The sequence below is a fragment of the Carassius auratus genome, chromosome 34, assembly GCF_003368295.1.
Source record: "Carassius auratus strain Wakin chromosome 34, ASM336829v1, whole genome shotgun sequence".
NCBI classification, from domain to species: domain Eukaryota; kingdom Metazoa; phylum Chordata; class Actinopteri; order Cypriniformes; family Cyprinidae; genus Carassius; species Carassius auratus.
Window position 1 is genome coordinate 3,078,423 of NC_039276.1, and position 11,490 is coordinate 3,089,912.

The 11,490-nt window shown below is 34.9% G+C and overlaps 2 protein-coding genes across 2 annotated transcripts; one reads left to right on the forward strand and one right to left on the reverse strand.

Moving 5' to 3' along the window:
- Window positions 1-1,460: 1,460 nt before the first annotated feature.
- Window positions 1,461-7,354, forward strand: nostrin (nitric oxide synthase trafficking). The gene is made up of 16 exons (XM_026217444.1): window positions 1,461-1,552; window positions 1,672-1,757; window positions 1,979-2,062; window positions 2,321-2,383; window positions 2,461-2,542; window positions 3,013-3,075; window positions 3,202-3,300; window positions 3,379-3,504; window positions 3,579-3,677; window positions 4,317-4,442; window positions 4,525-4,633; window positions 4,974-5,062; window positions 5,250-5,375; window positions 6,088-6,325; window positions 6,410-6,493; window positions 6,570-7,354. The coding sequence occupies exons 1-16, from the start codon at window positions 1,526-1,528 to the stop codon at window positions 6,704-6,706; spliced, it is 1,638 nt and encodes a 545-aa protein (XP_026073229.1). The 5' UTR covers window positions 1,461-1,525; the 3' UTR covers window positions 6,707-7,354.
- Window positions 7,121-10,853, reverse strand: spc25 (SPC25 component of NDC80 kinetochore complex). Its single transcript, XM_026217445.1, has 7 exons — window positions 10,710-10,853; window positions 10,202-10,364; window positions 9,343-9,408; window positions 9,074-9,220; window positions 8,589-8,693; window positions 8,179-8,277; window positions 7,121-7,509 (listed from the first exon to the last, which is right to left on the reverse strand). The coding sequence occupies exons 2-7, from the start codon at window positions 10,356-10,358 to the stop codon at window positions 7,373-7,375; spliced, it is 711 nt and encodes a 236-aa protein (XP_026073230.1). The 5' UTR covers window positions 10,359-10,364; window positions 10,710-10,853; the 3' UTR covers window positions 7,121-7,372.
- Between the last annotated feature and the right edge of the window lie 637 nt (window positions 10,854-11,490).

Here is an 11,490-nt window from a genome sequence, read left to right on the forward strand (position 1 = left end):
CCCTCATGGATGCTTTTGTTGTTTGGACTGCGTCTGTCTCTATAATCAATAAAAGATTAAATGTGAGGGATACTGTTATTTGATGTTATTTTGAAACAGTTTTCTCTAATATGGCCTTGTTGCAGCCTGCATTCATACTTCCAGCAGGTTGAAATAAAGAAAATAAGAAGACAATAACTAATAAGAAACATTTTTTCTTTAAAGAGCTCCAAATTACTAACTAAAAACAATAGACACAAAAGATTATATTCAATATTTTGAGAGAGATTTGACCATCTTGGAGTCAAACCTTTAAAAGCTCCAGAACAGAAGCTTTAAACCTTTAATCCTCTACAACAGCAGCTATGACCGAGCTGGATTTGAGTGTTCTGATTGGTAAAGGAGGATGGGTGGGCGGAGACTAGAACTTCAATAAAGAACACACCCTTCATTGCTCCGCCCCCAAATTGACACACTAATGTAGGGCTGTTCAATTATGAAGTAGACTCCCCATCATTATACAAATGCAACAAAGTTTGCACAATCAGCCAAGAAGCTCGAGCTCCCCATGTAACACGATACACACAGAGCAAACAGCTAGCAAAAACTGATTTATTTATTCATTTTTTTTTTTTTTTTTTGGTTGTTGATTTAAATTTTACACAAAACGCTCACTGCACCCTTTAACCTTACTCAATTTCAATTCATTTTAAAGTAGCCTACTTTTTTATTTATTTTGCATACAGTATTGTCAATGCATTTTTACACTAAGCAAATACTTACAAGAAAAAAATTATGTACAATGTAACAACAACAAATAAAGTCTGTCTTTCTAGCTTTGTGTGATTCTTATGAATTCAGATGTTTTACCCCCCAAATCAACCACTGTTGACAGTTCAGCCTTATTATACAACATTTCACCCCATAATTCTGAATTATTCTTAAAAATTATTATAATAAATATAAATTGAGACATTAACTGACGGACTGGAGCAGTGTGGATTGCTTGTGGATTACTGTGATGTTTTTGTCAGCTGTTTGGACTCTCATTCTGACGGCACCCATTCACTACAGAGGAGTAGTGATGGAATGCTACATATCTAAATTCACCTGGATTTTGGATGCTCTGAGAATGAATAAATGTTCATTAAATTTTATTGTGGGGAGAGCTATTCCTTTAAAAAGTTCAAAGGGAAGCCAAAAAGATTCTTCAGGGCAAAAGCGACATTTACGAGTTTTTAAGAGCACATACTTCTATTTTTTTATCTTTTATTGATTTAACTATTATTCCGGAATGTCAAAAAAATGGCGGTTTATAATACTGTTTGCTGGCAACATCAGGACAAATATTAAATCAGGTGACAAAACTTAATGCAAAGTGAAACACTGATTTCTATAGCGAAGACTGAGGCCACTCCTGTGGTTTTATGGAGGGTTAATGGTGCAGTAATCTTGCACAGGCACACAGGTGATTTCCGCATGCATTCTTCAGGAACAGACAGGGTCAAAGTTTAAACTACAGAGCTAAAGAACGACCAGAGTGAAGATGAAGGACCCACTGAGCAGCTGTACTGTGAGTCAAAAGCCGTTTCATTCTCTTAACTCTACTGTTAAAACTCATTTATTTAAATACTAACTTGTTATCTGTTATAGAGGCTTTGTTGTTTAATTAGGCTGTCTATTGTGTTCCAGTATAATCTGCTGTATCAGGATCTGAAGAGAATCTCTAAGAATGGCGAGTTTTTCTGCAAAGAGCTCTTGGCCGTCTTTCAGCAAAGGTAACATGAACTCTGCTCTTCTTCTTTAAAGGTCATTGTAGTACTTGATTTCTAAGAGAAGGTACTTGACTTTCCATTCTCAAGAGAGTAAAATGCAATGGAAAAAGAATAGAGTAGTTCTCCAAAACCCTGAAATCCTTAAAATGTCCATGGCAGAATTTCAATGACCTGAGCGAACAAGCATAACCTAATATAACAGACATTGTTTTCTATGAATTTAGATCTGAACTGGAGATCAACTATTCGAAAGGACTTCAGAAGATCGCAGGGAAACTCCTTAAAGTCTCGAAAGAGATGTGTGACAAGTGAGTGACCGTCCCATCTATCTACATATAAACAACTCAAAACAAGTGCAAGACAAAAAAAATACTCTTACTAAAAATACATTTTCTGAAAACAACACTTACTATTTTATATATTGCTGCTTTTCATCTAGCCTTTTATATAGTGCAACTGGAAAAATAAGGCAAAATCTTGCATGTGATGTTAACTGCGTCAACAGTGCTGGTTAATATTTGATGCACTTGCCTTGCAAACTCATTGACAGTTTTTCCTCTTCAAAGCTCCACGTATCGTGCATGGTCCTTCATATCAGATGAAATGTACGCCTCAGCAGATGCCCACCGGTATGACAACACTGGATCAGGCTCTTTTTATTATTCATGTGGGTTGCCGTGTATTTATATCGGCCTTATTCTTTCAGCATACTGGGAAATGCTCTCAACCAAGATGCTATTCAGGAAATCCGTCAAATCCTAGATGAACACGGGAAAAGAAAAAGACCGGTGTGTCACTTAGAGCAATAGTCCATCTAAGATGTAGATGAGTTCGTTCCTGCATTAAAACAGATTTGGAGAAACTTAGCATTGCATCACTTGCTCACTAATGGATGCTTTACAGTGAATGGGTGCCGTCAGAATGAGAGTCCAAACAGCTGATAAAAACATCACAATAATCCACACCACTCCAGTCCATCAGTTAATGTCTTGTGAAGTGAAAATATGCATGTTTTTAAGAAACAAACTCATAATTTAGGCATTGTAGCTTTTGGCCAAAATACATGTCCATAACCCGTAATAATGCTTCGTGCAGTGAAAAGAGTTCATTCTGGACTCCCATTCTGACGGCACCCATTCACTGCAGAGGATCCATTGGTACATTTTAATTTCTGGGTGAACTATTTCTTTAATGCTTATGCATATATATTTTTTAAAGATTTACAGCAGCTTGTTTACACAAAGTCTCATGTTCACAGCTTGACAATGCCGTTGAAAAGTCTGGAAAGCTTGTTCTTACAAACTTGAATGAACAAATTAAGGTAAGAAAATAGAGCTACACTTGTGGTTCTCCAATTCAGAGGGATGCGATCAAACAAACCAATATTGAAGTGGGATTCAAAAGCACATGAGAAGGATACATTTTGAGCAGAAATGTGTTTTTGCAGCTAAAAAAGAAGCTGATTGGGTTGACAAGAGAACATGAAGCTCTCTTCAGCTTTGTGGAGAAAAATAAACAAATCTCTACAGAGAAGGAAAAACAGAAGGTATTTGTGATGGTTTGTTGGCTGGGGAAATCCTGTTTGTTGCACTGGACAAAATAACAGGCATTTATTTTCATCTAGATGTTGAACAGATTGACTAAATCAGCAGAACTTCAGGCCAGAGTCGATGAGGAATATTTTAACACCAACATGGAGGGTCACCACATCCGACTGAAGCTGGAGAACACACTGAAAACCTGCTACCAGGTTCATGCTGTTTTCCACAGCTTTATTTCCTCTGATGTCATTGCAATTTGGACTAATTCAGAGCTGAATTTCAGATCATTCAGGAGCTTGAAAAGCAAAGAATAGAGACTCTGTCCAACACCCTAAACAAGTACAGCCTCTTCATGACAGTATACGCACAGACCGTCATTCACGTGAGTAACTGAACCCATTAAACACTAACAGTACTTGTGACAGATTCACCAGGACTGGGGAAATTCTGATGTTTAGATGCTTCCTTTGAATTTACGAGTGTCAATGTGAATTGAAATGGCCACACATGAATTTAAAATAGGATTCAACTTTCCAAAATAAATAATAATACAATAAAATTATAATAATTCAGCCTACAGAAACAAAAAAATAATAATGCCCATACATCGTTTTTAATTTTTTCATAAAGATACATATTTGGATTCAATATCTTAATATTATTTTTCAGAGAAAAAAAAAGTATTATTAAAATAATTAAAATAAATTTTTAAATCATTTAACATTTACAGTTTTGAAGGCTTTAGAGCAAATTAAAGATTTTTGGAAATTAATACATTTCCAAAGCTGAACTCACTCACACACACACACACACACACACACACACACACACATATACAGAGATTATTTTAATTAATATGAATTAATGAAAAAAATTAAGCATTTTCAATTTAATGTATAATAATTTAATATTAATAAAAAAAAGCTAATGTGAATGTTGATTAAACTATAATTTCTTGACGTGATTAAAAACAGACTTTCAGGCCGGTTTCACTGGCTGATTTGCTGAATATTTGCTATAGAGTCACAAACAGATTGAGCAGGCCGTACGCAAAGTTGACGTGGAGAAGGACATTCAGTCGCTGGTCGAGGACGTCAGTGCTACGGCGGATGACAACAAAGCTGAATTTCTCATGGCTGACTACTTTGTAAGTCTTTGAGTTTACAACACTCATTTGTGTTGCAGAAATTGATATGATATGAAATGGGCTGCTGTTTGTGTGTGTACAGGAGGAAGAAGGAAAAACAGTCATGGGGAAAGACAGAAGGAAAGATGCCATCAGGACCAAACTTCAGCGTCTGGAGGACTGCATCACCAAAGCAAAGAGCGACAGAGAAGGTTCAGATCTTATAGATACTGTGTTTCAGAGCTGAGCGTATGTGATTCAAAAGGGTCATATCATGAGGAATCACAATTTCCTTCAACATTTATGATCAAGTCAAAGGCACGTTAAGATAAAAAGGAAGAAACAGGACATTTATTCCTAAAAACCAGAAGAACTGATCAGAGTAAAAACGGTAGAAAGGTTGTCTACTTTACACCTCAAGGAACTGAATTTAAGGAAGGATGATATGACCCGCTTTTATTCCTCAGAGATCTTATTAGGTGGTTCTGTCCGGTTTATATTGTTCATTATATGACTTTTTGTTCAACACTGACACATAAATCTATATTTCAGGTTTAGAGAAAATGGTGAAAGTATATAGAGAACAACCAAACTTCTCCAATCAAAAAAACTTGGAGGAAACAGAACAGTCACTGGATGAGGTCAGATCTTACATTTCATACCAATGTTCTGTTGAATTTCTATCATAACTTTTATTTGCCTCAATAAAAAAAAAAACTGGTTTAAATGAAATTTTAATTTGATCTATTTAAATATTTTATTCAAAATGTAAGGGTTTTTAACAAAAAGGGTTTCAACTAAATACTGACCATCCTCAAACCACGGTAGGCCATCCTCAAACTGGACCTTTTGGAAGCGACGCATTGCAAACTGACTCAGAGTCTCGCCGAGATCGAGGGCAAGCCCAAATCAAGACATCGATTCAGTGACAGCATCACTAAATGGAAAGAAAAGGCGAGTTTGCATGAAAACCACTCACACACACATACATATATGGGTCACATTAAAAAAGTATCATCAGCATGCATTTTAAGTCCTAATTTTTGGGAATTTTTTATTTTTATTTTATGTTTGTACATTTATTATCAGCATTCAAATTTTATTTCAGTAAAATTATTATTATTTATGCATTTTATTTGCAAACCTTGAGAATGAAAAATTTGTGCATATATATATATATATATGTAACTTTATCATAATGCATTTTAAGTTCACACTTCAACAGTTCACACAAACAAACGCTGAACATAAAACTGAGTCTATGTAGGTACTGCAATGGGACTGACAAAACATTTCTTGAAAAGAATAAAATAAATATGGTTAATGTCTCTAGTGTCGAAAGAAACATCCTTAAATCATCCTTGGTTGATCCTATCAAGTAAAACCTCCATTAAACATGTAAATCTCGATGAATCCAGGACAGGGAAGGATGAAAACATGAGTTAATTGAGAAACTAGGTCATAGTTTTGCATGATGTTTCGTTTATGCTGTTGCTTTTAAACAGCCTACACTGTTTAGACTATAATATATGGGTTTCCCCGAGGCTTCAGGGTGAAGAGAGACAGTACCGTAATTTTAATAAGCCTAATTTATAAAAAAAATAAAATAAATAATAATAATCTAAATGTTGCATGACTTTCTAAATTCTCTCTGGTTTTGCTCCAGGACTGTGAGCACAGCGTTGTGCAGCTTTCTCGACCGGTGAGAATCAAAAAGACTCCGTTCAGATCTCGTCAGTCCATGAGGAGCTCCGTGATCAATAAGAGTGCCCTGACCAATCAAAGCCCTGATCCGACAAGCGAAGAGCCCTCGACTGAGACGACCGATGTCATGCATTACAACACAGACGAGCAACAGAGCGGCCCGGTCAATGGAAGCGTGTCTGAATCTGAAGAGGATAAAGGTAAACAGCAAGAAAAACATGTTTACTTTTATTTATTCACACACAGACTCCTGATTTCCTTTTTGTGTTAAATTCCCTAAACAGGCTCAGAATTGTGCTCAGTCGGAAGATGCAAGGCTTTATACAGCTTTACGTCAGAAAGAGAGGATGAGTTAAACATTAATGAAGGTAATATGGGAGTTGATCTTAATACATCATCCCTCAGCACCTGCTTTCTGTTGACTCTCCCTCTTCAATCTGGCAGGAGATGTACTGGATATCTTTCAGAAGGACGACACGGGCTGGTGGTTCGGAGAGCTGAACGGACAGAGAGGACATTTCCCATCCACGTATGTGGAAGAACTGCCTGTTTTCACTGAGATGAAGTCATCTGAAGCTTAACTTTAAAAGAGCATGTGATGGAAAAGGTCACTGAATCATGATTCACTCGTGCTGTAGGGTTAAACACACTTGATGTGATTACTGGAAAAAGACTTCAAATGAAAGAAATTAATTGGATCGTTTCTCAGATTCATTGACTCTAAAGAACAATTCACTCACAAATCATGCATTAGTGTGACTTGAGTAGTTTTACAGTAGATGAGTAATATCTAGCCGATTAAATGTTTTAAAGCGGAGAATAAATGTATTTGCTATGAAAATTTCCATAGTGTCTGGAAAAGATCATTTTACAATTTCACGTTTTCTGATTTTTATTTATTTTTTTCACGAAAGGAAGCCGATAAATAAAATCCATTGTTCTAACTCCATTGTGAAAAAGAAATTTACATGCAATGCACAAAAATTTCAATGCACTTTAAGACTTTCGTTTTGTTTATTTTATGACCTGTATAAATGTTTATTGCTAAAATTACAAATCAGTGAATGTACAAAGAACATGAAAAAACGAAGATGAAATTTATTATTAAGTAAAACATTAAGTAATTACTGATGGTTTAGGTAAATAAAAGCTCAATACATGTGCTAAATGTCTATAAAAACGGTGTCTGGGTCTCTGACCGTCTTAAGTGGATCTGAAATAAAAAAAAATTAGCTTTTGTTCGTCAGTCAGGCTTTCTTTACACCACTGTGAAGTGCCACAAACTCTCTCCGGATGTTTGCCAGGAAGGCCGAGAAGTTGTTGGTCTCCTGCAGTCTGCGCTCTAGATGTGTCATGTTCTCCAGAGGAGGGTCACAGGAGATGACTGAGGGGAAAATATGATCATGTTCTTCAGTACTTCACTTGGGGTCAGCAAGATTTAAAAACATAATAATAGTTTTATTGAGCAATGATGCATTAAACTGAAAATAAAGACATTTAGAAAGTTACAAAAGATTGTGATTTCAAATAAATTATGTTCTTTTGAACTCTGTATTTATAATAGAATCCTTAAAAAGGAAAAGTATCTTGGTTTCCACAAAAGTTTTAAGCAGCACCACTGATTTCAACACTGATAATGATGAGAAATGTTTCTTGAGCAGCAAATCAGCATATTGGCGTGATTTCTGAAGAATCATGTGACTAGAGGAATGTTGCTGAAAATTCAGCTTCGCATCTGTTATTTTAAATTGTAAGAATATTTTACATTATTACTGCTTTACTGTATTTTTTTTTTATCAAATGCAGCCTTGGTGAGGCTTTTTTTTTTTTAAACATCAAAAAATCTTACTGACCACAAACTGAACTATAGTTTAAGTTTCGTTTGAATAACGACTAATTAATCAATCAAGTAATAAACTTGATATTTCTTTTTATCAGTTTAAACATGCAATGTGTGGGTTTAATTCAAATGCACAAAGAAAACCCTCCAAGGTGTAATTTAACAGTACTTAATTATTTTATGGTAATGAGTGATCAGAAGAGGAGTATTTACTGTGGTAAACGCCCTCTGCATCGAGCTGTAGGAGGAACATATGGACCATGTCTGGATCTTTACGACTGATGTTCCTGAAGACAAACTGCAGCTTCTCACCTGCAAATAAACATAGATGTTCATGACACTAGCAAACCTTATCTCAAGTTTGTGACCAAAAATGCTTAAATTGTTTAGTCAGCCGCAAAAAGTTGAATGACAAGACCTAGAAATTACTGACCTAGAAATAGTGCCAAATCATTTTTCAAAATCCAAACACTTTGTTTATTTCAAGGTTTGAAATGAAAGAAAATCACATATTCTCAGACTTTTGTACCTCACTTTATTTAAATGAGTTATCAAATGCATAATGAAAGAGGAAAAATTATTCATACTTTAACATATGTAATAGTTTAACTCAAAGACTTTACCTTGGATTTTTCTGATCTCAATACTGAGGTGTTTCTGAAAGATGTCTTTACATTTGTTCAGCTTCTTCAGTCTGTCCTTGTTGGCTTTATTTTGTGACTGAATCACTATAAAAATGTAATAAACAAGCATTAGTGATCGAGTAGAAAGCAACATTAAACCTGTCCATTGTGTCTTTCTGTCACCTAACAGTCATATGCAGAAAATAAAAGAATACATGTGGCAAAATTAATGAACAAATATGAATATATAGAACTTAATATTTCATTTCTTTTCAGGAAATCCAGCATTTAATTCAGAGATATTTATAGTTAATAATTCACAAATGAATCATCCCTGTATGTCTTTTCAATGATTTGGTAGAAATGATTCTCCAAGTGTTTATACATCACTTATCTTTAACGGATCGCTCTCTTTACCTCACTTTACGTGTAATCCATTACATATTAACACAAAGCATCATGGGAGGAAAGACAAGCCTACACACATTCCCTGTTTTTGGTCTGATCCTTCTTGAGCTTCTCAATTCTCTGGAATAAGAGAGCTTTGTGATGCTCTTTGTCTTCAATCTCTGACACCACCTCAAGATGTTCGGCACTCTTCTCTTTCAGTGAAGATGTTTTCTCTTTCAAATCTAACCGTAAAAAAACGAAATATCCTGGCAAGTCATTGATCTGACAAATCCAGACAGCACACAATATGACATTGCTGTTATTAAAAATGTCAAGCAAGTGCGCCAGTCAATCAATTTCTCACCTTCTTTGAATGTCTGTATCATGTCAAACATGTTTTCATCCTCCTTGCATTTCTTAAAACAAGTACCTATGTAGAAAGAAAGACAGACAGGCAGAAAGCAAGAAATTAATTCATTCCTGGGCAACTTAAAATATTCACATAAATTCTTCTTGCAATACAAAAAAAAAAAAAAAAAAAAAAAAATCAGAAGCTTGTTTCCTCCACCGTATAAGATAATAAAAAAAAGGTAACTGGGAATTCTTACTATTAATTCAAACTTTTTTTCCCTTGCAATTCTGAATTCATATTTCACAATTCTAAGTTTCTATCAGAATTTTCAGAATAATCAGAAAAGTACGAATTTTGAGACGAAAGTTGAAATCACCCTTTTTTATTTGTTATTCCATAGCATTAAAAAAAGGTTTGTAAGACGTATCCTCAGAATTCAGAGAAAGCCAGGATTTTAAATCTTGCAACTCTAAAAGAAAAAAAAAGTTAGAATTTTGAGACAAAAAGTCGCAATTACCTTTTTATTTTTACATTTTTTATCCTCTGGCAAAAACAAGCCTCAATAAAAAAACAGAACGGTGAATAAAAATAATAAAATTATAAAAAATAATTTTAAAAATATAATTATTTTAATGCACTTTGAGTGAATCAGAATGAATCAGCTTAAACTGACACAAATAAATAAAAAAAAGTTATTTTTTTAAATCAGACCAAACAATATTTCAATGGTTAAACATCCCATTTTTTGTCACCCATCAGTTTTAAATGCAGATGATGGAGATTTGCTTTCTATCCAACAGATAGTCTTGTTAAAATGTTATATTAAAAATAAGACTTGCACACTGAACTCAACCCCACAAACATCTCTCACCCAGGACGGACTTCATGTAGTGTCTGTGTTCCTGACAGAGCTCTGTCACCCGGTCATTGAGTACTTCTCCCATGGCCTGATCCAGCAGTGTGCTCCTGATCTCTTCCAGTCTGCTGTTGAACTGCTCCACCACGTTATAATCTCTGATAGATGCCATACTGAGCTGCAAAACCAACCAAACAACACGATTAATGTCACTACACGAGACTCAGGGTGTGTTTACTGCGTGTTATTACACACTATCTACTCTAATATAACCTTACAATACTCTTATATTTGCATTTTGTACACAAGATATACTAATATCGACGTTTAACGGACAATCAATGAACAGTTGTTGTTGTTTGTTCAGATGTAACGTTAACGTTAACGCTTCAGTGCGATGTCTTTTTCTTCATTTCTAACTTAGGCAGCTGAAACCGAAATGATGGTGATGTTTATATCAATATGTGAAATGTGTATAATAAATGTTGTTTTAGTAGTTTGGAGGAACATTTAAAACACTCACCCGTTTTATGGCAGTGAATATAAACGGTGGTTTATTCTTCTTGTTTTCAAAAATCCGCGCCCGGAACGCCAGCGGTTAGACCGGAAGTGGCGTCAGATAATAAACGCGTAGACACGATTACAAAATAGCGGCATGAAATTACTTTTGCTCCGTCACGTGTTAAACTGTTCACGGCATACATAATAAATTCATTTAGTGTTCCTACGTATAATTTGTATTTATTCCCTTAGAAAGCGAAGTGTTAATTGGATATATACAGGTTGCTAATCTTCCCCTCATTGAGTAGTTTTGTTTTTGTTGCGCCATCTGGTGTTTGTTGGAGCGCTGGTCGCTTCACTAAGGTTTTTTTTTTTTTAAGTGTGCTGTTTCATTAAGAAACTCTCAGACTGAATATTTATCCGACAAAACATGTCTTATTTTAAATCAGGAATTTTTTGGGGTTTTTTTGGACAACATTTGTTAAGTTACATTTCGTCTTATCTGGCTTGTTTTGCATTTGTTATCATTACAGATGAGTTGACTGTTATGCTTTTCTTTTCTTTTCTGTATGTATAATTACATAATGTGCTGTATGCAAATCCAAGATATATATACATATACTGTATGTATGTTTCTTTGCTCATTCACTGTAAGAGATACAACCTTGCTTCACTTCCCTGAGCTTGTAATTATGTGTAAGTTCTGCAATAAAAAAATAAATAAAATAAAAATTATAATAATTACAGATGAGCATAGTTGTTGTCTGCAGATGGGTCATTTCTAGTAGCCTGTTCTTTGCAAT